The 23,249-nt window shown below is 43.7% G+C and overlaps 1 protein-coding gene across 1 annotated transcript in view; it reads left to right on the top strand.

The window, feature by feature from the left end:
* Positions 1-6,660, top strand: part of smarcc1b (SWI/SNF related BAF chromatin remodeling complex subunit C1b) — a 21,579-nt gene extending 14,919 nt beyond the window's left edge. The window contains exons 20-28 of the mRNA XM_030789565.1: positions 401-659; positions 1,095-1,259; positions 1,633-1,682; positions 1,883-1,988; positions 2,418-2,551; positions 2,662-2,796; positions 3,049-3,244; positions 3,432-3,503; positions 6,351-6,660. Of these exons, the coding sequence (XP_030645425.1) occupies positions 401-659; positions 1,095-1,259; positions 1,633-1,682; positions 1,883-1,988; positions 2,418-2,551; positions 2,662-2,796; positions 3,049-3,244; positions 3,432-3,503; positions 6,351-6,436 (1,203 nt within the window). The 3' untranslated portion in view covers positions 6,437-6,660. The remainder of the gene's footprint in view (positions 1-400; positions 660-1,094; positions 1,260-1,632; positions 1,683-1,882; positions 1,989-2,417; positions 2,552-2,661; positions 2,797-3,048; positions 3,245-3,431; positions 3,504-6,350) is intronic.
* The last annotated feature ends 16,589 nt before the right edge of the window (positions 6,661-23,249 follow it).

Raw genomic sequence — 23,249 nt, 5'->3', positions numbered from 1 at the left:
CCCACCCACCGACTCAGTCAGTACACGTCCCACCCACCGACTCAGTCAGTACACGTCTCACCCACTGACTCAGTCAGTACACGTCTCACCCACTGACTCAGTCAGTACACGTCTCACCCACTGACTCAGTCAGTACACGTCTCACCCACTGACTCAGTCAGTACACATCTCCACTTCAGTTGGCCCAGTACCCAAATCATCAGCCTTTTCTCATTTCTCTCTCGCTTCAATGGCCTTTTATTTATTACAGTTGTTACATTATTATTCATTATTTACTCTTTCTCTGACCTTGCCGTTCCTCCAATTCCTGTCATTCTCTCTCTCTGTCTCTCTGTCTCTCTCTGTTTCTCTCTCTCTCTCTGTCTCTCTCCCTGTCTGTCTGTGTCTCTGTGGGTTGCAGGCGCTGGAGATGTATAAAGATGACTGGAATAAGGTGTCAGAGCATGTGGGCAGTCGTACGCAGGATGAGTGTATTTTACACTTCCTGCGCTTGCCCATAGAGGATCCTTACCTGGAGAACTCTGAGGCCTCATTGGGTCCCTTGGCTTATCAGCCCGTCCCCTTCAGCCAATCAGGCAATCCCGTCATGAGCACTGTGGCCTTTCTCGCCTCTGTAGTCGACCCCAGAGTCGCCTCTGCCGCCGCCAAAGCTGCACTAGGTGTGTGTGTGTGTGTGTGTGTGTGTGTGTATGTGTGTGTGTGTGTGTGTGTGTGTGTGTGTGTGTGTGTGTGTGTGTGTATCTGTACGTGTAGTGTGTGTGTGTGTGTGTGTGTGTGTGTGTGTGTGTGTGTGTGTGTGTGTGTGTGTATCTGTACGTGTAGTGTGTGTGTGTGTGTGTGTGTGTGTGTGTGTGTATCTGTACGTGTAGTGTGTGTGTGTGTGTGTGTGTGTGTGTGTGTGTGTGTGTGTGTGTGTGTGTGTGTATCTGTATGTGTAGTGTGTGTGTGTTTGTGGTGTATGTGTGAGTGTTCTCCTCTAAACATCTTACTTTACCTGATGATATTCCGCTCATCATAATAGAAAACACTTGTACTAGCTTCTGTCTCTCTGTCTCTCTCTCTCTGTCTCTGTCTCTCTGGGTGTCTGTGATTAGAGGAGTTCTCTCGTGTGAGGGAAGGGGCTCCTGTGGAGTTGTTTGATGGTCATCCTCCGCTGCAGGCTGAGGAGGTGAGCCGCAGGCCAGGCCAGAGTGAGCCTGTCTTTGGCCTGTCAGCCAGCGGCATCACGGGCTCCACCCCAGAGCAGCCAAGCAGGACTGGTAATCACACACATGCACACGCACACAGACTCATGGAAACACATTAACCCACACACACGTGCACACACACATAAACACACACGTGCGCCCACGCATGCACATAGACTCATGTGAACATGTTAACCCACACACACACATAAGCATTACCACACACATACATATAAACATTTGCCATGCATACACACACACACTCCCACACACACAGGCATGCAGGCAGGGTTTGTAGAGACATGTGAAGGTGTGGTATATTAATACTGATGGAGCACAGAGGTCAGAGCTGAAGCAGTAGGACACCGTCACCTGCTCATTTGATGTGTGTGGAGTAAATGTCCATGTAAATAGTCTTATTGTCTCTGTGTTGTTGGCCTCATAGAAGGATCCGGAAATGATCTGCTGGAAGGTGATGCCAAGCAGTCTGAGAAGGTGAGAGATCCAAAGCTTGTTTCCATTGTTCCACATGTTCTTTCCCCACACACACACTCTCTCACACACACACACGCATGCACGCACACACGCACACACACACACACACACACAGTATTTTGTACACACGCACCTTCAATCACTCTGTCGCTCTTTTCTGTCTGTCTGTCTGTCTGTCTGTCTGTGTGTCTGTCTGTCAGGTGGAGGGGGAAAATGCCCTGGGAGAGGGTGAGAGAGAGAGAAAGAGAGTGAAGACAGAAGAAAGAGAGGAGGGAGAGGGTGACCGAGGAGAGGAAAGCAAAACAGGTTTGTCTGTGAAAGTGGAACAGTTCTCTAAAACTTCTTTTTTTTATCCATAACTGTTCCAGCGAGTTTCCACAACAGGGTCATGTGTGGACGTGAGCTTGAATCAGAATTCCAGAAAATTGATGTGGCAATTTTCCAGGGCCAGACTTGGTGACTTCTCCAAAAAAGTTCTGGTTAGACTGTAGTGTAAACAGAGCAGTGACATTGCCGGATCAAAGGAAATGTTTTTGTTGTTGTATCTCTATCATCCAGCATTTTTCTATTGTGACGTCTTTGAGAACATAGCATCATATGTAACAACATCAGTTGTCTACAAAACACCTAATATTGTCAGTAAATCGACACACGCTGGCTTGGGCTCCAGTGCTTAAAGAAACTGGTGCTAACATTGACTTAACATCTCTGCTCCTCTCCCCCTAAATAACCTAGAGGAGAATTTGGAGAAAGGGCGGGTTCAAGGCGAGGAGGAGGAGCAGAAAAAGACGGTGGAACTGGAGCTGGTGGAAGCAAATATCGCTACGGCAGCTGCTGCTGCCCTGGCATCTGCTGCCACCAAGGCCAAGGTGAGTGACAGCCTCACTGACCAATCACACGGGAGAACTGACATAATCACTGTAACACTGATTCTTTCTCCCTTCCAATTCGCACTTTCCTCCTGTTCTTGTCTGTCTAGCACTTGGCTGCCGTGGAGGAGAGGAAGATTAAGTCTCTGGTGGCTCTACTGGTGGAAACTCAGATGAAGAAACTGGAGATCAAACTGAGACACTTTGAGGAGCTGGAGACGATTATGGACCGAGAGAAAGAGGCTGTGAGTGGTCACATGACCATCAGTCAACACTGGATTCTTTTCACCCTTTCAGTATTTACCACACATCATTTTAACGTGGCAATGTCCTGAACAAAGATCTATAAACAGCAAGCAAAAGGTGCACACATGCATATACTGGTACAATTTTAAAAGTGTGTAACCTTCATTGTGAAGTAGAAACTGTGAAAACAAACCAGTACAGAGAGACACAAATCACTGCCTGTGTGTGTGTGTGTGTGTGTGTGTGTGTAGTTGGAGCAGCAGAGGCAGCAGTTGCTGTCGGAGAGGCAGAACTTCCACATTGAACAGGTGAAGTACGCTGAGCTGAAGGCCAGACAGCAGCTGGAGCAGCAGCAGGCAGGAGCCTCACAGGGCCAACACGGGGCCCCTGGAACAGCATACAACCCTGTCCATCACAGCATTGGTCCCCACACACACACGCAGACAGGTGAGACACAGACACGGACACGTATACGTACAGACGCACACACACACACACACACAGACAGGTGTGACACGGACACATATACACACAGACACACACACAAACACACAGACAGGTGAGATGCAACCACACACACATCCACACACACACACACAGAGTTCAGTGCTGAGAGTGTGTGTATCTGTGTCAGGGCGCATGATGGGCGGTGGAACCAGTGGTCAGATATTGGGTCCACGGCATTCAGGAGCTCTCAACGGCATGTGTGAGTACCCCCCCCCCCCAAAAAATACACCACACACACACAGTCCAACACAGTCTTTACTGATCTCAGTCCCACACACTCAATCCAGTGTTGCTGTGAAACGTTGTCATGTAATTTCTGCTCTGAATCTAGAGCACTGCCAGCCCTCCCTCAGCCACACTGACACCGCCACTGTTACAGAGCATCTCACCCCTGTCACTGTTACAGAGCATCTCACTCCCATCACTGTTATAGAGCATCTCACTCCCATCAGTGTTATAGAGCATCTCACCCCTGTCACTGTTACAGAGCATCTCACCCCTGTCACTGTTACAGAGCATCTCACCCCCGCCACTGTTACAGAGCATCTCACTCCCATCACTGTTACAGAGCATCTCACTGAACTGCTCTACACCCTCACTCACTCCGTCACTGTTATAGAGAGCTGCTCTACATCCTCACTCACTCCGTCACTGTTATAGAGAGCTGCTCTACATCGTCACTCACTCCGTCACTGTTATAGAGAGCTGCGCTACACCCTCACTCACTCCGTCACTGTTATAGAGAGCTGCTCTACATCCTCACTCACTCCGTCACTGTTACAGAGAGCTGCTCTACATCCTCACTCACTCCGTCACTGTTATAGAGAGCTGCGCTACACCCTCACTCACTCCGTCACTGTTATAGAGAGCTGCTCTACATCCTCACTCACACCATCACTGTTATAGAGAGCTGCTCTACATCGTCACTCACTCCGTCACTGTTATAGAGAGCTGCGCTACACCCTCACTCACTCCGTCACTGTTATAGAGAGCTGCTCTACATCCTCACTCACTCAGTCACTGTTATAGAGAGCTGCTCTACATCCTCACTCACTCCGTCACTGTTATAGAGAGCTGCTCTACATCCTCACTCACTCCGTCACTGTTACAGAGAGCTGCTCTACATCCTCACTCACTCCGTCACTGTTATAGAGAGCTGCTCTACATCCTCACTCACTCCGTCACTGTTATAGAGAGCTGCGCTACACCCTCACTCACTCCGTCACTGTTATAGAGAGCTGCTCTACATCCTCACTCACTCCGTCACTGTTACAGAGAGCTGCTCTACATCCTCACTCACTCCGTCACTGTTATAGAGAGCTGCTCTACATCCTCACTCACTCCGTCACTGTTATAGAGAGCTGCTCTACATCCTCACTCACTCCGTCACTGTTATAGAGAGCTGCTCTACATCCTCACTCACTCCGTCACTGTTATAGAGAGCTGCGCTACACCCTCACTCACTCCGTCACTGTTATAGAGAGCTGCTCTACATCCTCACTCACACCATCACTGTTATAGAGAGCTGCTCTACGTCCTCACTCACTCCGTCACTGTTAAAGAGAGCTGCTCTACATCCTCACTCACACCATCACTGTTATAGAGAGCTGCTCTACATCCTCACTCACTCCGTCACTGTTATAGAGAGCTGCGCTACACCCTCACTCACTCCGTCACTGTTATAGAGACCTGCTCTACACCCTCACTCACTCCGTCACTGTTATAGAGAGCTGCGCTACACCCTCACTCACTCCGTCACTGTTATAGAGACCTGCTCTACGTCCTCACTCACTCCGTCACTGTTAAAGAGAGCTGCTCTACACCCTCACTCACTCCGTCACTGTTATAGAGAGCTGCGCTACACCCTCACTCACTCCGTCACTGTTATAGAGAGCTGCTCTACATCCTCACTCACTCCGTCACTGTTATAGAGAGCTGCTCTACATCCTCACTCACTCCGTCACTGTTATAGAGAGCTGCTCTACATCCTCACTCACTCCGTCACTGTTATAGAGAGCTGCTCTACATCCTCACTCACTCCGTCACTGTTATAGAGAGCTGCTCTACATCGTCACTCACTCCGTCACTGTTATAGAGAGCTGCGCTACACCCTCACTCACTCCGTCACTGTTATAGAGACCTGCTCTACACCCTCACTCACTCCGTCACTGTTATAGAGAGCTGCTCTACATCCTCACTCACTCCGTCACTGTTATAGAGAGCTGCGCTACATCCTCACTCACTCCGTCACTGTTATAGAGAGCTGCTCTACACCCTCACTCACTCCGTCACTGTTATAGAGAGCTGCTCTACATCCTCACTCACTCCGTCACTGTTACAGAGAGCTGCGCTACACCCTCACTCACTCCGTCACTGTTATAGAGAGCTGCTCTACATCCTCACTCACTCCGTCACTGTTATAGAGAGCTGCGCTACACCCTCACTCACTCCGTCACTGTTATAGAGAGCTGCTCTACATCCTCACTCACTCCGTCACTGTTATAGAGAGCTGCGCTACATCCTCACTCACTCCGTCACTGTTATAGAGAGCTGCTCTACATCCTCACTCACTCCGTCACTGTTATAGAGAGCTGCGCTACACCCTCACTCACTCCGTCACTGTTATAGAGACCTGCTCTACACCCTCACTCACTCCGTCACTGTTATAGAGAGCTGCTCTACACCCTCACTCACTCCGTCACTGTTAAAGAGAGCTGCTCTACACCCTCACTCACTCCGTCACTGTTATAGAGAGCTGCGCTACGCCCTCACTCACTCCGTCACTGTTACAGAGAGCTGCGCTACACCCTCACTCACTCCGTCACTGTTATAGAGAGCTGCTCTACATCCTCACTCACTCCGTCACTGTTACAGAGAGCTGCGCTACACCCTCACTCACTCCGTCACTGTTACAGAGAGCTGCTCTACATCCTCACTCACTCCGTCACTGTTATAGAGAGCTGCTCTACATCCTCACTCACTCCGTCACTGTTATAGAGAGCTGCTCTACATCGTCAGGACTCATGAAGGCTTCTCCCCGTTTCAGATCCAACTCCGCCCTCGACACAGGGTGAAGGGATGTCATCTGCTTCATCCACGCCCATCTCTGGACGGCCATCAGCAGAGAGCTAAGACCCTTCCCCCCCAGTCGTCAGCCAGCCTATCACCCTCCTCTCTGAATCTGTCAGTGACAACCAGAGACCCTGTTACAGATACATCCAAGTTTCAGATCCAGTGAATGACTGTAACACATATGTGCTCAGATCCAACAGAACAACATGTCAAGACTTTTAAAAATAATTGTATGCTACCATTACAGTTTTAGGTCTGGTTTAGGTCTTTTTGTTGGCTGTTGTATCTGTACTGTATGTCTGCACCTGTGTTTTTGTATTAATGCTCTCCTAGCACTTAAAGGCAAAAGAAGACATCTCAGCTGAATAAATTTGTTTTGTACACATTTATCACAGTCTAGTTTTGGCCTTGTGTGAACATGGAAAGGAGGTATATTTCCCTTGGTGAATATCACCCTGTTAAAGTAGCTACCCAGGCCCGGCAACATGAGGTAAGTAAAAAGTCACTCTCTGGAGCAGGTCCTGATACACACTTAAAAGTCCGTGATTTATCGGACTTACAGCCTGGACCACCATTCTGTCAGCAGGGTGACGTGGAAAATTCTGGCATGGCAGTCTCTCAGCCGCCCTGTCTCTCAGCCGCCCTGTCTCTCAGCAGAGCTGCGCCATCATTCCACCCTGGTCTACACTGTCTCCAGGTCTGATCTCATTTCACCCTGGTCTACACTGTGTCCAGGTCTGATCTCAAGCAAAAAAAAGGTTGTTTTACATATGGTCCAAAAGCACAGACCATGGTCTGAAGAATTATGATGGAAAGAACAGTCTGAGACAACAAATCTTCAGATCTAATCCTAGTGCCTCACAGAACAGTACCTCATAAATATAGCATTAACTACCCCCTCCCCCAGTCCCCAGTTCTTGCAGAGCAGAAGTATATCTGGACCAGAGTGCAAGAACTCTGCTCTCCTTCCACAGTGCTGTGATGGAGTGTATGTGTTCTCTCAGTAACGTGTACACAGCATCTTTAACTTCATGATAACGCGTGCCATATTATCAGTAGAGTATATTTATAGGCGCTTTCGGACCGAACAGTTCTAGGGTCTCATTTGATAGGAACTACCACCTGGGGAGCTTCCCCTAGAACTACATACATTCTAGGGCTTTTTTCTGTTTGCATGCGCACCGCCAGTAGGAACGCTGAAGTGACGTAAGCCGGCAGACGGTACAGCAGCTAAGAGCCGTTGTTTACGACTAACCACGGATAGCTGCACATTTTTAAGTACAAATTTAATGACTTTTAAGACCTTTTAAATACCTCCAAAAGGAAAAAAAGAACCATTACTGCGGCAAAAGAAATCAACAAACTAGACTACAATATACACACTGAGTTTTATTGAATTTGAATGACAGAAATATTGAGTGCACATTAGATAACATATAACTGCCTTCTAATTAACGAAAATAAAACTGTATGGCGATAGACCTAGTCCAATGGAAAAAAATGTCCCCCTGCATTTACCACCGCAGTAGCAGTGAATGACTAGCATAGTACTTTTCAGGTGCTAGCATAGCGCTTGTGCCTGACGCTTGGTCGCAGCATCGTGTTGTTGTTTTTTTCGTTCCTTTTTCCCCGCCGCAGCCCTCAAATCATAAGCTGGATATATTACAGAGTTCCTATGCAGTATGGAAAAGTATGGAATTTGATTTGAGTAATTTCCAGGTCTGTATAAGTGTGGAAAAAAGAAAAGAGTGTATGGAAAATTATTTGTGTTCCCAGACTGCTGTGTTTCCCTATTCTGTTTTCTAAAATATAAAATTCAGAATTTCAAAAAATAAATTGATCATACAAGCAGAGTGTCTTTCATGGCATCAAAAGGGACTTAGAGCCCTCTTCCACCAATGTGGTCCTGGTTCCAGTGCCTAATCCAGAACCAAAGGTTTGAACCACTGATGTCAGTGGCTATGCAAATGAAAACCAGTCAGTTCAGCGTGTGACGTGTTTGGTGCATGGTGTTCTCTAGAAAGGTGGGAGTAACAGAAAAAGTCTGACCAAGATGGCAGAAGCTAAAGGCTACATATAACGTGAAAACTTATATATGATTAAAAAACATATGGGTAACCATTTCTGTCTACATTAGCATGGGTTGTTGTTCACATGTTACATGAACATAGTGGGGGTGAGAGCAGTAGAAAAAATTCTCTTGTCGGCTCTGGTCGGGGTAAACAGATCGCTGTAGCCTCACTCAAGAACTCCAACTTTTGAGCTAGGTGACAGGCTTGCTGTTTTCGCGAATTTCGCCCCCAGAATGAAAAGTGGTAGGGTGAAATTCGCAAGGTGGGCTTCTCCTTTGTCTCTTGGGAGTAAATTGGTCTCTCAAAACCCCAGCTATGGAGAATTAAATACAACAATCTAAATTTCGGCCTCTGGTCTCCTGGTAACCTAAAATATGAGCGTCTCTCTCTCTCTCTCTCTCTTATTTAGAAATAATTAATGTACCAGGCTATGGAACTCAGGGTAGCTCTCTGGCCCTCTCCCTGTCTCATGCCCTCTGGTATACAGTTTAAATTTACATGAAACTCAATAACATTGCACTGTTTTAGCATTGTAGTTTGAATAAAATGCTGTGCATTGAATTTGTCTGGGTTTGGTGTTAACTGATTTGTATGAGATACAGTACATAGCTACAATCTTCTGGCAATTATGTGGCAACATACAGTAATAGCATACATAGTCAGCCTGTAACATACATGTCAACGGTTGGAAATTTAAAACCATTTATTTACATAATAAACATCTAGCTATTTGTACTCAGATGTCAAATATGGTCTGAAAAATCTACAGAAAAGTCTGGAAATTTGAGTCTGGAAAAGTATGGAATTTTGAAATGGAAAATGTGTAGGAGCCCTGATATTAGCAAGAAATATGTGTTTAGATAGTTACTTTGTGCAGGTTCCGTTTGGTAAGAGGTCATCTCTCTCTCTCTCTCTCTCTCTCTCTCTCTCCCGTAGGTGTCAGTTACGCTGAGGACATGTCCTCACCACTTTTTGACGTGGCCCGTTTCCTCCACACCGTTTTTTGAAAGGCTTTAGTCAGTTGAACTTAATAATGAATAAAATTCCGTTGGTACTTATCATATCATTAAGAGAGAGACCCAACATACTTACTGACTGGTAAATCTAAACTGAAACACTTATGTTGCTGCTGTGCACTCTTCTATGTATGAATGTATGATACAGCAACGTAGCTTTAGTTTAGACATGACCCCCCCCGGGATATGGGGCGCTGTTTGTAAAAAGTTGCACCTTCTGTTTTCCTGCTCAGTTTTTGCACATTTAGCACTGCCAAATGTAAAAAAAAAAAAGCCACTACAATTTTTCCCACTGCTTAAGAAGCCCACTCTAGACCCAGCTGATGTCAGTAGCTACCGTCCAGTCTCTCTCCTACTGCTTCTCTCCAAAACCCCTGGAACGTGCAGCATATAACCAACTCTCTCCATATCTTCTGCAGAACAATCTCCTGGATCAGAATCAATCTGGATTCAAAGCCGGCCACTCCACCGAGACGGCCCTCCTTGCTGTCTTGGAGGAGCTCCACTTGGCCAGAGCGAAGTCTCAGCTCTGTCCTCATATTCCTAGACCTCTCTGCAGCATTTGACACGGTCAACCACCAGATTCTCCTCTCATCCCTTGCTGGGCTGGGCTTCGTGGGATCTGCACTCACATGGTTCAAGTCCTATCTGTCTGACCATTCCTACCAGGTCTCCTGGAGGGAATCGGTCTCCTCCTCCTGCCCTTTACACACGGGTGTCCCACAAGGTTCTGTACTTGGTCCACTCCTCTTCTCTCTCTACACCAGATCACTCGGTCAAGTTATCTCTGCCCATGGGCTCTCTTACCACTGCTACACTGATGACACACAGCTGTTCTCCTTCCCCCCCTCTGACTCTCAGGTTCAGCCTCGTATTGCAGCCTGCTTAGCTGACATTGCCCTCTGGATGTCCGCTAACCACCTCAAACTCAACCTGGAGAAAACATAGCTTCTGTTTTTTCCCGCTAAGAACTCCCCAATGATCGACACTGCAATCACCATCGAGGGATCTGTGGTGTTCCCCACCACAGCAGCCAAAAACCTTGCCGTGACCCTCGACAACCAGCTGACCTACGCCAGTCACATCGCGGCAGTCACTCGATCCTGCAGATTCTCCCTATACAACATTAGGAGAATCCGCCCCTTCCTCACACAACAGGCGACCCAGCCCGTGGTCCAAGCGCTTGTCATCTCCTGCCTGGACTACTGCAACGTTCTACTAACTGGCTTACCGACCTGCGCCATCAGGCCGCTCCAGCTCGTGCAGAACGCCACTGCACGCCTGGTATTCAACCTCCCTAAGCACTCTCATGTCACTCCACTGCTTACTGCGCTCCACTGGCTTCCGGTAGCTGCCCGAATCCAGTTCAAGACACTGGTGCTGGCCTACCAGGCCACAAGAGGCTCCGCCCCATCATACCCCCAACTCCGTATACCCCTACTAGAACCCTCCACTCTACAACCTCTGGTCAGCTGACGGTCCCTTCACTTCGGGAACCTGGCAGCCACTCCTCCCGACCACGCCTCTTCTCCCCCATTGCCCCGCGGTGGCGGAACGACCTCCCTCATACAGTTAGGACTGCGGAATCCCTTACCATCTTCCGCAAGAAACTGAAAACCCACCTCTTCAGAACCCACCTGTCCCCCAATGCCTAACCTCCCTTCCTTACAAAAAAAAACAAAAACAAAAAAACAAAAAAAAAACTTGTCTTGTATCTATGTTTGTCAAAGTATTCCAGGGGCGCAATACGAAGGGGTATATTGACGCTCAGTCTTATTGAGATGTCTGCTTACGAGGTATTAGGAAACCGACTGATGCACTGATTGTAAGTCGCTTTGGCTAAAAGCATCTGCCAAATGCTGAATTGTAATTTGTAAATGTAAATGTTAAATGTTAAATGTAAATTTTAAATGTTAAATCTAAATGTAGGATTTGAAAACTAAATATATAGCAAATATAAAACTTGTTAAAACGTGAAAAACATCTTGCTATTACGATAAACTTTTCACCTTGTAACGTGATCCTTTTTCTGGCTTGGCAGCAGTACGCTGCCGCTCCATGCTTGTGGTGCTCACAGCTTTGGCCGTTGTGGCTGAGACCGCCCTTCTCCGTGCAGAAATCTTAGCGGGCGAGGTCAATTAGAATATCTGCTATATATTTAGTTTTCAAATCCTACATTTACATTCAACATTTACGTTTACATTTAACATGTACATTTATGTTTAACATTTATGTTTATATGTTATTTTATAATGTTGCTTTAATGCACATCATTACTCTTGGAAAAGAGTATCACAATATTTTACATGAATTTCTCCCTGAATGTTTAAAAAAGTGACAGTTGAAAATTGTAGTGCTTTTTTTTTTTTACATTTGGAAGCGCTAAGTGTGCGAAAACTGAGCAGGAAAACAGAGGGTGCAACTTTTTTAAAACGGCGTATTTCCCATATAGGGAAATAACGTTAGAGCGATTTCTCTGCAGTTCTGTGCAATTCTGCACGTTTGCCGGCCGCAATCAATATGAAAAGGAAGGAGCAAAATTTATGAGTGGCCGTATGCAGCGCGTGAGACCTTTTAATCGAATAAAGATTCAAGTGTTTCATTCCCCTCGGGGCTTCCCGTAGATTGAAAAGTGTATTCCTGTGCACTCGCGAGATTCCTTTTTTCTGGTACAGTGAACGGACAATAAAACAAAGTTTGAGATTTCTCCCCAACTCGGTCTGCCAAAATTCTTTATGTAATCCAGGTGCCCACGCTCAGTTACAGCACCAGTTTTCATATTGGCGTAGAGCAGGGATAAGATAAGTACCCGTTCAGCAAAAATTCGGAAAAAAGACGTTGAAAAGACAACTGCGCCTGACGTCTCAACAACGTTGAAATTTGGTTGAAAAGTGAAAGGGTAAAAAGCCGTCTTTTTCAGGACGTTGAAAAGATGTCTAAAGATGCCCCTCTACGTCTAAATTTGGTTGCAAAAAGACATCTTTTTCAGGCTGTTTCAGCGACTCGAATTCAACCTAATTTCGTGACTAGCCTATATATTATAGCCTATTCATTATATTATTATATCATCGTATTATAGGCCTATTCATACTTACACTCAAAATAAGACAACTGACAAAACGTACCAATAAAACGTTTATTTACACGTCAGATGCATGCGCCAGAGCGTCCAGGGGATGTTGTATGTACATTAAAACAAATAAAAATAAAAATGAACGCATTTGCTGCCTTCTGCACAGTATGTCACGTAATCAAAAACAAACCGACAAAAAGTCCAGAAACCTATACAAACAACGCAACTTGAAAACATTAAACGAATCTCAGCATACAATGAAGTACGTAGCGAAAAAAATATTTTGGGGTGCAAGTACAGCCTCCACCGACAGACCGTCAAGGGGCATGTTTAAAGTGGTCTGCCACAGCACGGGAGATATCGTGTTTTGTGACTCTGCTGTTCCACTTTTTATAGTCACCTATTTGTACAAATTGTTGCCTGTTTCTGAGTAAACTCTAGAGACTGTTGCGCGCGAAAATCCCAGGAGATCGGCAGTTACAGAAATACTCAAACCAGCCCGTATGGCACCAACAAACATGCCATGGTCGAAGTCACTGAGATCACATTTTTCACATTCTGATGGCTGATGTGAACATTAGCGGAAGTTTCTGACCAGTATCTGCATGATTTTATGCATTGCACTGCTGCCACACGAAAATAAGAGTTTGACTATTCCAAATCTATCGCAGCTTTTCCCGTTATGTGGGGAAAACCCTTTAAAATAAACGCTTCAAGGCTCCGCCAACCAAGATGCTACCCGCCACCCTTGGCTCGCGGGCAACGAGCGGACGGTGTTTTAATTTGATCATCAAAATTTTGCTCAAACAAACATCTAGTGTAGGTTTTGTTTTTATCAGTTTTCTCGATTAATTATTTTGAGTGAAAGCGTGGCTTTCTTGATCAGCCCCACAGACATCATCACACAAATTACTTTAATTACTGATTTTCGTATGTCTCCACTTGGTGGTAATATATGCCCATGCCTTTTCTCGACTGAGCAGCAGACTCTGTTAAGACTTGAGGTTATTTCTCGAGCAGCGACCATGTCAACACCAGTGGGTTAACATTTTATAATTGCTCTGCACTTTATTACGTTGCAACGGTGCTTCTAGTCGACTCCAGCTGAGGATGTAAACTGTGAAACAAGCGGACTGGATAACACGTTAGTGAGTTATCTCGCGGTAAAAGTTTCTCTTTGTCCAGACCGTGCTTAGTTTAGAGGCGTGACCGATGATGTATTGCGAAGGCGTTTCCAGTTTTGCCTTGCTCTAGTGAGACGCTGTTGCCTTGCCTTGCCGATCAGACGGAGGAGAATTTACACGGCGTTATTACGCACCCTGCAGAGTTAACGCACAAGTGTTGGAAACATGAGGTAAACACATTATTAAGCCATTTATTGGTAACTGTGAGTAAACGAAAGAAGTAATATGCACTCAGAAAGAACTGTTTGTTTGTTTGTATGTTTGTTTGTTTACTTGTTTGTTTATGTGTTTCTGTGAACACATTATTCACGTTTTTATATATATTTCAGCATCTCAGTGTTTAAGGAGGATCTCCGTAGGAGTCCTGCACTTACCGTGGGTAATGACGCTTACATTGCTAAGGTCTTGTCTAATGCTCAGAGATTCTACATTAGGTTTAAATAATAGTACAGTATTCTCCAGATTAGATAAGTGTTTTGTTTTTTTTTATTAACGGGGCTGCCGTCACCTCCTTTCAGAATTGGCTGTGAAATATCTTGCTGAACTACTCTCCAAAAATCAGAGGACAGAAATTACGGTGAACAAAGATGACAAATACCAGTTGATCTACAAAGAATATGACCGTGATGCAGTGGAGGAGTGGGAGCAGTTCTACTTGCCAGATCACGTGAAGATGGAGGTTATCGGCGCGCTGGAACATTTTCCATGTAACGGAGAAAGCGCGCAGCTGGTCCTCATGGTAGGCGAGGACGGAAAGGTCTATGGGTATGAAGAAGAGCGTCTTCATCTGGTTGCCGATAGTCCTAATGACCTCTTTGACTCAGGAATCCAGTTTCCCGGCAAAAGGTCCTTTTACCGTGGGCAAAGTTTCGAGAATATGGTAAAGAAAGAAAGAAAGAAAACTACACTCGGTGACACAAGTAACACTCTATGAATTTGAAATTAAACAAAATAGTTCGTTCAAAGTTAAAAATTTACAATGCAAAATAGACATGCCCTTCATTTTGTAAAGTTATTTTATTTGGTATAAAATGAAGTATAAAATGAATAACCCAAAATGTTTTTCTCCTTAGACAGAGGAGGAGTGGGATAAAGTCAAGAAATCCCCTGACGTTCAGGAAATGCTCCAAGACCACAGACAGCTTCTGAAGCAAGTGAAAAGTTCATATCTGGAAAATATTAGTTTGATTAAACAACAGAACTAGGTAAAAAAAAATTAAATCACATTTCACAAGTGATGCCTAATATACACTAGATGCCTGGCGTTTCGCAAATGAATTTAAAGAATGATAATTTCAAAATAACGGGCCTCTAAATTTAAATGTAACTGTTTTATTAATGTATTCACTCTATTTTATGCAACAACACTATATTTTTGAACGTCATCACCTACGATAGACAGACTTTGATCGACATCAGATCTACAATGGATACGCATTTTAAAGCCAAAAATTATTCAACAGACTCAGAGGACTTCCATCTGTTAAGATTTAAATTGTTTAGCCTACCTGCTACACCTTGTAAACGGAGCCGGAGAAGGAAGCGAGGCAAAAGAGCTGGAGCACTGGTCAGGCAGAGACAACGAGAAAACTGTCGCCCTCTTCGAAGTATCCTTCTAACGAATAATGTTCATCGTAATGAATATCTTGATGTTAAGACTAATATGCCCATGTATACAGCTAGTAGTAGCTCATTTCGGTCTAGAGTCAGACAGACCATATTTCGTAGCAATTTAGATCCAATTCAACGAACTCCCTCCTCCGATATGATTACTGTAAGCCCGGTTACGCTGAAGTCAGGTTTTATCAATATCAGATCGCTTTCACATAAGGCGTTGCAGGTTAGCGACCTCATCAGCGATCTTAACCTTGACACGATGGGTTTGTGTGAAACTTGGTTAATGCCAGACGTTTTTCTCCCTCTAAATGAAGCTTCAACCCCTTACTATTCCTTTTCCTATGCTGCTAGGGCAGCAAAAAGGTGGGGGTGTAGCTCTAATCTGTAATACTACATTTTCTCCTAACATCCTTAGTTTACCTAATTTTGACTCCTTTGAGTTGCTCTCCGTGAGGCAATCCGGTAATACTTAATCTTTTCTCATAGTAGTGCCATATAGTCAATTTCTAGATGAGTTTTCTGAATTAATGTCTATTATTCTAACAAGAGTGGATAAAATCCTGATACTGGGGGACTTTAATATCCACATCAATAACAGTTCTGATTCTCTTAATAAATCTTTTACAGCTATCATAGACACTTTTGGCTTCGACCAATATGTCCACGAACCAACTCATTTCAGTGGTAACACTTTAGATCTTATTCTGGCTCGCGGACTAGAAATCTCTCACGTTGTCGTCTCTTCTCACTCCGCTGCCCTCTTAGACCATTTTCTTATTACTTTCCAAGTAACTCCCGTTCACGCCAGTTGTCTCCACCGCTGTTCGTAGCTGCCGTCGCGTTAATGCTTCCACCACTGCTGCGCTGGCTGATCTGCTTCCTACTGCTCTCAACTCTTTCAATGATCAGCAAAGATCTTTGAACAAATTGACGGACAGCATAAATTCTACCCTCCGTAATGTACTAGATATGGTAGCACCATTAACTATAAAAAATAGGCGTAAACACTCAACACTTTGGTTCAATAATGAAACCCGCGCGCTGAAGCAGGTGTGTAGGAAATTGGAACGAAACTGGCGGGCAACCAAACTAGAGGTTTTCCGCTTCGCATGGCACGACAGCCTGATAGATTATAAACGCGCTCTCTACACAGCAAAATCAGCATATTACTCGAAAATAATTAATGTTAACAAAAATAACCCCAAGTTCCTATTTGATACAGTATCTGCACTTGACCAGAGTCACTCCCCTCAATCTAGCCCTTTTACTACAAACTATTTTGTTGAATTTTTCTCGCAAAAAATAGATTTAATTCGTCGTAATATTCAAATGAATTTATCAAATCAGACTGCATGCACGCTCTCCATCAAAACGCCTGAAATTAATCATAATGTGCAGCCTTTATCTCAATTTAACCTTATCTCTCCAGACATGCTGTCCAAATTGGTGCACTCTGCTGATCCCATACCTGCTAAACTTTACATAGAGCTTTTCTCGGTTCTCGGCCCAACAATACTAAACCTTCTAAATATGTCACTTAAATCTGGTGTTTTACCCTCAACTTTTAAAACAGCCGTGATCAGGCCTTTACTTAAAAAAACGAACCTTGACCCTGAAGCTTTAAATAATTATAGGCCGATCTCTAATCTCCCGTTTCTTTTCAGAATACTTGAAAAATTGTAGCTGCACCGCTGATAGCCCATATGCCCTCTAACAGTCTGCTTGAAATATTTCAGTCAGGCTACAGATGTTTTCACTCTACTGAAACCACACTTACTAGAGTAACTAATGATCTTTTATTAGCCATGGATGCTGGTGCTACCTCTGTTCTTATTCTGCTTGATCTGAGTGCAGCATTTGACACGGTCGATCACACTATATTGTTAAAGCGCCTGGAAAACCAAACTGGCATTCATGGCCTGGTGCTCTCTTGGTTTAAATCTTACCTTACAGAGAGAAAGCAGTGTGTCCACTATGGTAATGTGACCTCTGAGTACCATGAGCTTAACTATGGTGTTCCTCAGGGATCAGTCCTTGGCCCTCTTCTATTCTCTATTTACATGCTATTCTCTATTTGTGTGACATTATTCGTAGTTACAACATTAACTTCCATTGTTATGCTGACAATACTCAGATTGTGTTACCTATCCAGCGCAATGACCGCTCTGAACTGGCTAACCTTGAGGCGTGTCTTTGTGCTATTAAGGGTTGGACGTCTTCAAATTTCCTGATGCTCAACGCAGGCAAGACTGAAATACTGGTCATTGGTCCCTCTACGCATCTTTTTAGTGATCTTACCCTAAATTTTGACAACTGCATCATCTCTCAAAACTCTTCAACTAAAAACCATGGTGTGATTTTTGACTCTAGTCTCTTGCTGGTCACTCATATCAAAAACACAACCAAAACTGCCTTTTATCACCTCCGTAACATTGCTTACATAAGGCCCTTTCTAAGTATGGCTGATGCAGAAACCATTGTTCATGCATTCATCATGTCTCGCCTCGATTACTGCAATGTTCTGTACTCTGGCCTGCCTGCCTCTAGTACCAATAGTCTTCAGCTGGTCCAGAATGTTGCTGCCAGAATTCTGACCAGAACGAGGAAGTTTGATCATATTAGCCCTGTCCTAGCTTCCCTTCATTGGCTCCCAATTCATGCAAGGCCAGATTTTGAGGTCCTCTTATTAACATATAAAATTTTACATGGGCTTGTACCTTCCTACCTGTCTGACTTAATTACTCCCTATAACCCACCTCGCACCCTGCGCTCTCAAGATTCTGGACTATTAGTTGTTCCAACAGTTAAAAAGAAGTCCGCTGGCAAACGAGCCTTTTCCTACTGCTCTCCCTTCCTCTGGAATGGTTTACCTACAGAAATTAGAGAAGCAACCTCTCTCAATACCTTTAAAACCAGACTAAAGACTTATCTATTTTCTTGAACTTATGCATAATATAATTTTGATTTGACTTTGTTATAGACATGTAAAGCCCTTTGAGATTACTCATAGTGATACTGGGCTCTAAATAAACTTGTATTATTATTATTATTATTATTATTGTAATTATAAAGAAAGTCTGATTTGTCTCTGTAAAGCAAATAGACTTCACTGGTCTAGTAACACAGATCACTGGTAACACAGAGGACTTTGATGTGGATCCTCTGTGGTTCTGGGGACAGAGGAGTATCTGGCCACAGTGCTGGTCTGTTCTGGGACTGGAACAGTCATTTTAAGGCTGATTTTGAATTAAAATGATTCTGTGGGCAGTGCATGGAGTCAGACAGTAGATACAATATGCATGTTCTTATTATTCTCCTCCTTAATCTTTTTGAAACATAAATATGTTAACTGTTATGTCAGTAAAAACAATAATTTAATTATGAACCCCACACTCTGTTAGCTGTCAGTCGTGTGCTTTCAGGAGCCATGTAAAAACCTGACTGTCAAACTGTAAGAATATGCAGTTTTAAGAAAGCCCATGGCACTGAAGGAAAAAGCAACGATGAGAATCCACACTCACTAACTTGCAGCTGGGTCGTTGTTTGTGTGGTTTTTTTTTTTTTTAGGAACGAGGCTGGTGTTCTGACAGGTCCAGTAGCGGCGGGTCCTGCCACGCCTGGTTTATAACGAATCACTCCACAGCAGATACGGCCATACAAGACTTTTCAGTCGTGACATCTCTCTGGAGCACACAAACTGTCACCTGTCTTTGTCTGTGACACTCAACAAAATCAGCTAAAATAGGCACTAATCTCTGCTGTATGCCAATTTCTAATAGTAGTCTATGCTAAACTGTAACAATGTACGTATACATGGAATAAAATCATAAAACTACAGCACATCTATCTGTGTGCGTGTCTTGTTACGATGAATGTATCTGTGTGCGTGTCTTGTTCTGATTAATTAACCTGTTCTCTGTACTCGCCAGTTTTTCTCCACTTTTCTGTTTTTCTCAGACCCCGATCAATAAACAACAACAACAACCTGACGGTGTACTACGAATGGGATTTAACCAACTCAGTTTTTCAGGTTGACAAACTCTGATTGCCTGAATCGGTGTTAAACGTTAGGCTACTATGACGGCGATGAAGATGTCGGTTAGTTGATTCGGTGTTAACTTACCGTAAACTATCAAATAGTGGCCGGGGCCTTTATTTACATTAAGTGAAGAAAGAACCAGGGGGGTATTCCAGAAAGCAGGTTTAGTGAAAACTCAGAGTTAGTTAACTCAGAGAAAGTAGTAAACCTCCTAAAGGAAGAGCCCTATGGCTTCATTATTTATAATTTGTCCTTTTTTAGTAGTGTATTTTAGTAATGCGCCGATACTAGGCTACTCGTTGGTACTCGTATCTGGCCGATACAGCATGGTAAACAGTCGTACCAACAGAGTCGTTGTTCTCTCTGCCGCTCTGACTCGATATAAGCATCATAATTTAATGATTCCAATTACGAGTACACTGACGTATAATGACGTAGCCTGTATTACAATCAAACTTGGAATCATATAAGCTATTTGGAATTTCTTTAAACTTTGTAACACAACCATTTTAAGGCGCGAATACAAAGGACCATAACACAAGCAATTTGATAAAATATTTAAAGAATCGTCATCCTAGAGTACTAAGAGTCAACGCAGTCATTAGCGCCATGCACTAGTGTAGTGAAATTTCTATGAGCGCCATGCACTAGTGTTGAGAATGAATAACTGTTCAGTGCAGCTTCTCAATTTGTTAATGACAGAAAAAACCGACTTATGTGTGAGAGAGTGGAAATGCTTCTCTTTATTAAGAAGAACCCTCCGCTTACGTTTAACTCAGCCAAGCTAGGTATTGTAAACTATGTTTGTTGTCAGTTAGCCAGACGGTTTGTAGCCGGTTACTGACTTTGTTGAGAAGGCGCTTAAACATTTCTACGTTTCGAACGATAAACATTTTCCGTGAGTAACTACAATGCTACTTTCATAAATTTACCACCTGAGCCTATCTGTAATTTATGATTGTTCGTTTGTTTGTTTGTTTTTTACCCGGCATGTACTTGTAACGGGGCTTTTTTGCCCAAACGGGCGACATATAATTTGAGACCCGACAACTGTTTGAGAATTTATTGTAATTGGAGTGTGTGCGCGTTCATATAAAGGAGTATGTTCGGCAACGCAGGTAGAGTTTTTGCATAATGGCTCGTGCTCCGTGTGTTCCCCGGAGGAATGCAAGTTGATCATGTCTGGATATGAGGAATTTAAAGAAATGTTAACGGCTAAATCTAACACCGTGGCGGCCAACAGAGCCAGTGAGGCTTGGCAGCACATTGCCGACAGAGTAAGTGGGCCTCATTCACCAACCGGTCTTCAGAAGAAATTTGTTCTCCAAACTGTGGGTGAAATTCTCAGCCTGGGCCAAATGAGACTGAGTCCCAACGCCACACGATACCTGTTCTGAGACAAAACAATAGGAGTCTAACAATGAGTCAGATGCAGTGTAAGTTTATTGTATAGTTCAAAAGGCATACAACAAACTGAGTTAGGTCCCGGGGAGTGACTGACGCCTTCTCACAAAGCACTGGTTTTTAGACATGTTTTCCCCCCCAAAAAAGATACACATTACCTTGTCTCTTTGTATGTGGGGCACCTCTGCCAGCCCATCTTCACAGACCCCTCTCATCGCTGGTTTATGTTACTTTATTATTGTTTAGTTCCTTTACCTTTACCATATGTCGTCACCAATATTTACTGCCCTGCTAAGTGGTGGAGTAAGATATATCACAAACCTGGAATATTTCACCTTCTCCATATATTACGACTGACCACAGCACTCTGGCAGAGGCGCCGACCTTATCTCACATGCCGTCCCCTAAAGGGCCACACAGGTCTCTTCTTTCTGACCAAAGAGAACTTGATGCTTCTTACAATACAAAGGATTGTATAGTAATAACTGTTAATATAAATGATTACATTGATTTGCCCCTATAATAATGAATACATTATTGTTTACATTGTTTATCATGGTTGCTATAATGGTTATCTTAAAGGAGAGCAATATTTCTCCAACAGAACCCACTAATGCAATTTTCTGACATTCACACATGCTTTCTTGTTTGGAAATTGTTCTTAGATTCATACTTGTGTACAATGAACAAAAAGAGCAATATGAGAATATGACAGTTGATGGAGACTGTGATAAGTGAGCAGTAGTTTTACATACGCAGCTTCTGGGTTATCCCATCTGAAACCAGACAGGCTGTAAAGCAGGTGTGTGAGAATCAGTCAGTTTTACTTTTATACATATGGATAAATATTACAATACCTGGATAGAGCAGAGGAACCATTGAAGCCTTCTCTCCTGTCTGCTACACATTGCATTGAACCATCAAAGGGGGAACAGAAGTGATGGCTCAAGCTACCTGTTGGTTGTTAGAAAAGACCATAGAAATTACGAGATGTAAAGTAACATGGCGTTTACCTATGCTGAGGAACAAGTGGCACGTGCTTTTAATTTACGAAAACAACGGGATTCATCATTATAAGAACAAAGATGCGAATGATTCTGCGGTTTAAGGACACGTCATGAATCTGACGTAGCCTTTTTCTTAGGATCTTTCTCAAAAGCAAATTTAAGAAAAAAAATAGGGAGATATTGGTGAATGAGGACACGTAAAACAGTTTTATCTAAACGTGCGAAAATAATTAGGACTCCATTATAGCCTACACATGGGCTACATCTCTGAAATTGACCATTTACTCACTGTTAATGAATGAAGATCTACTAAAGCACCTAGGCTGTAGGGCTACATGTATGAATGTCATGCTATTGTGTTAAGAATAACTTCGTTCTAACAATAATTTCAGCTGCAACCCCAGTGGAAAGTGCACCTGGCAACAAGTCAGGAATGAAATATAAAAATATCATTAATACTGATTACTGATGTGGTATGTAGCCTACACTTATAATAGCTTATTCATTGACACACATACAAAAACACTCACACAGACAGACAGACAGACCAGACACAAAAATAAAACCTGTATGAACGAACCATACAAATATGCTCAGTGCAGTGAGTGCGTTTGAAGATTTCTGAATTACTTCATGTATTTCATGACATCCCAGTGTCTACGTTGTTCTTTGCTGTATCTGATATTTGTTGTATCTGATATTTGTTGTATCTGATATCCACTAAACAAAGTCGGACTACCAAGAAATAAAATCACAGTAAAGCAACCTTTTCTCTTTTTTAATGTGGCTGAAATGGGCTTCTGTAGATTTCTGTGTGTGCACACGGCCCTGCAGAATGGGCCAGTTAACACGGGCACAACCTCTGTCTCTCTCACATTCTCCCTCACAGCCTCCACTGTGTAACTGTCTCTCTCACATTCTCCCTCACAGCGTCCACTGTGTAACTGTCTCTGTCACATTCTCCCTCACAGCGTCCACTGTGTAACTGTGTGTCACACATTCTCCCTCACAGCGTCCACTGTGTAACTGTCTCTCTCACATTCTCCCTCACAGCCTCCACTGTGTAACTGTCTCTCTCACATTCTCCCTCACAGCGTCCACTGTGTAACTGTCTCTCTCACATTCTCCCTCACAGCGTCCACTGTGTAACTGTGTGTCACACTTCAAAACATGACGTAAAGTCAGAATTGTAAAGTCAGAGTTGCAAGAAAAAAAGTTGGAATCCTGTGTATGTATCCATATCTGTGGTGGAAACGCTGTAGCACAGGTTGCATAGCAACGTGTGAACCACCAATCAGCGCACCTTTTACCAATAATGAAACACCCAAAGTAACTTCCATACATAAATACATACACATAAAACCAGCAAAGTTTTGATGAAATTCATCTCCAGAATTAAAGAAAATAAAAGAACAACGGATTTCACTGCTACACATTACAAAACAGCATTGGTTCAAGTGT

Source organism: Chanos chanos, chromosome 12 (genome assembly GCF_902362185.1).
Source record: "Chanos chanos chromosome 12, fChaCha1.1, whole genome shotgun sequence".
In the NCBI taxonomy this organism is placed as follows: domain Eukaryota; kingdom Metazoa; phylum Chordata; class Actinopteri; order Gonorynchiformes; family Chanidae; genus Chanos; species Chanos chanos.
The sequence above is the reverse complement of the archived record's forward strand: the minus strand, read 5'-3'. Positions and strand labels throughout refer to the sequence as shown.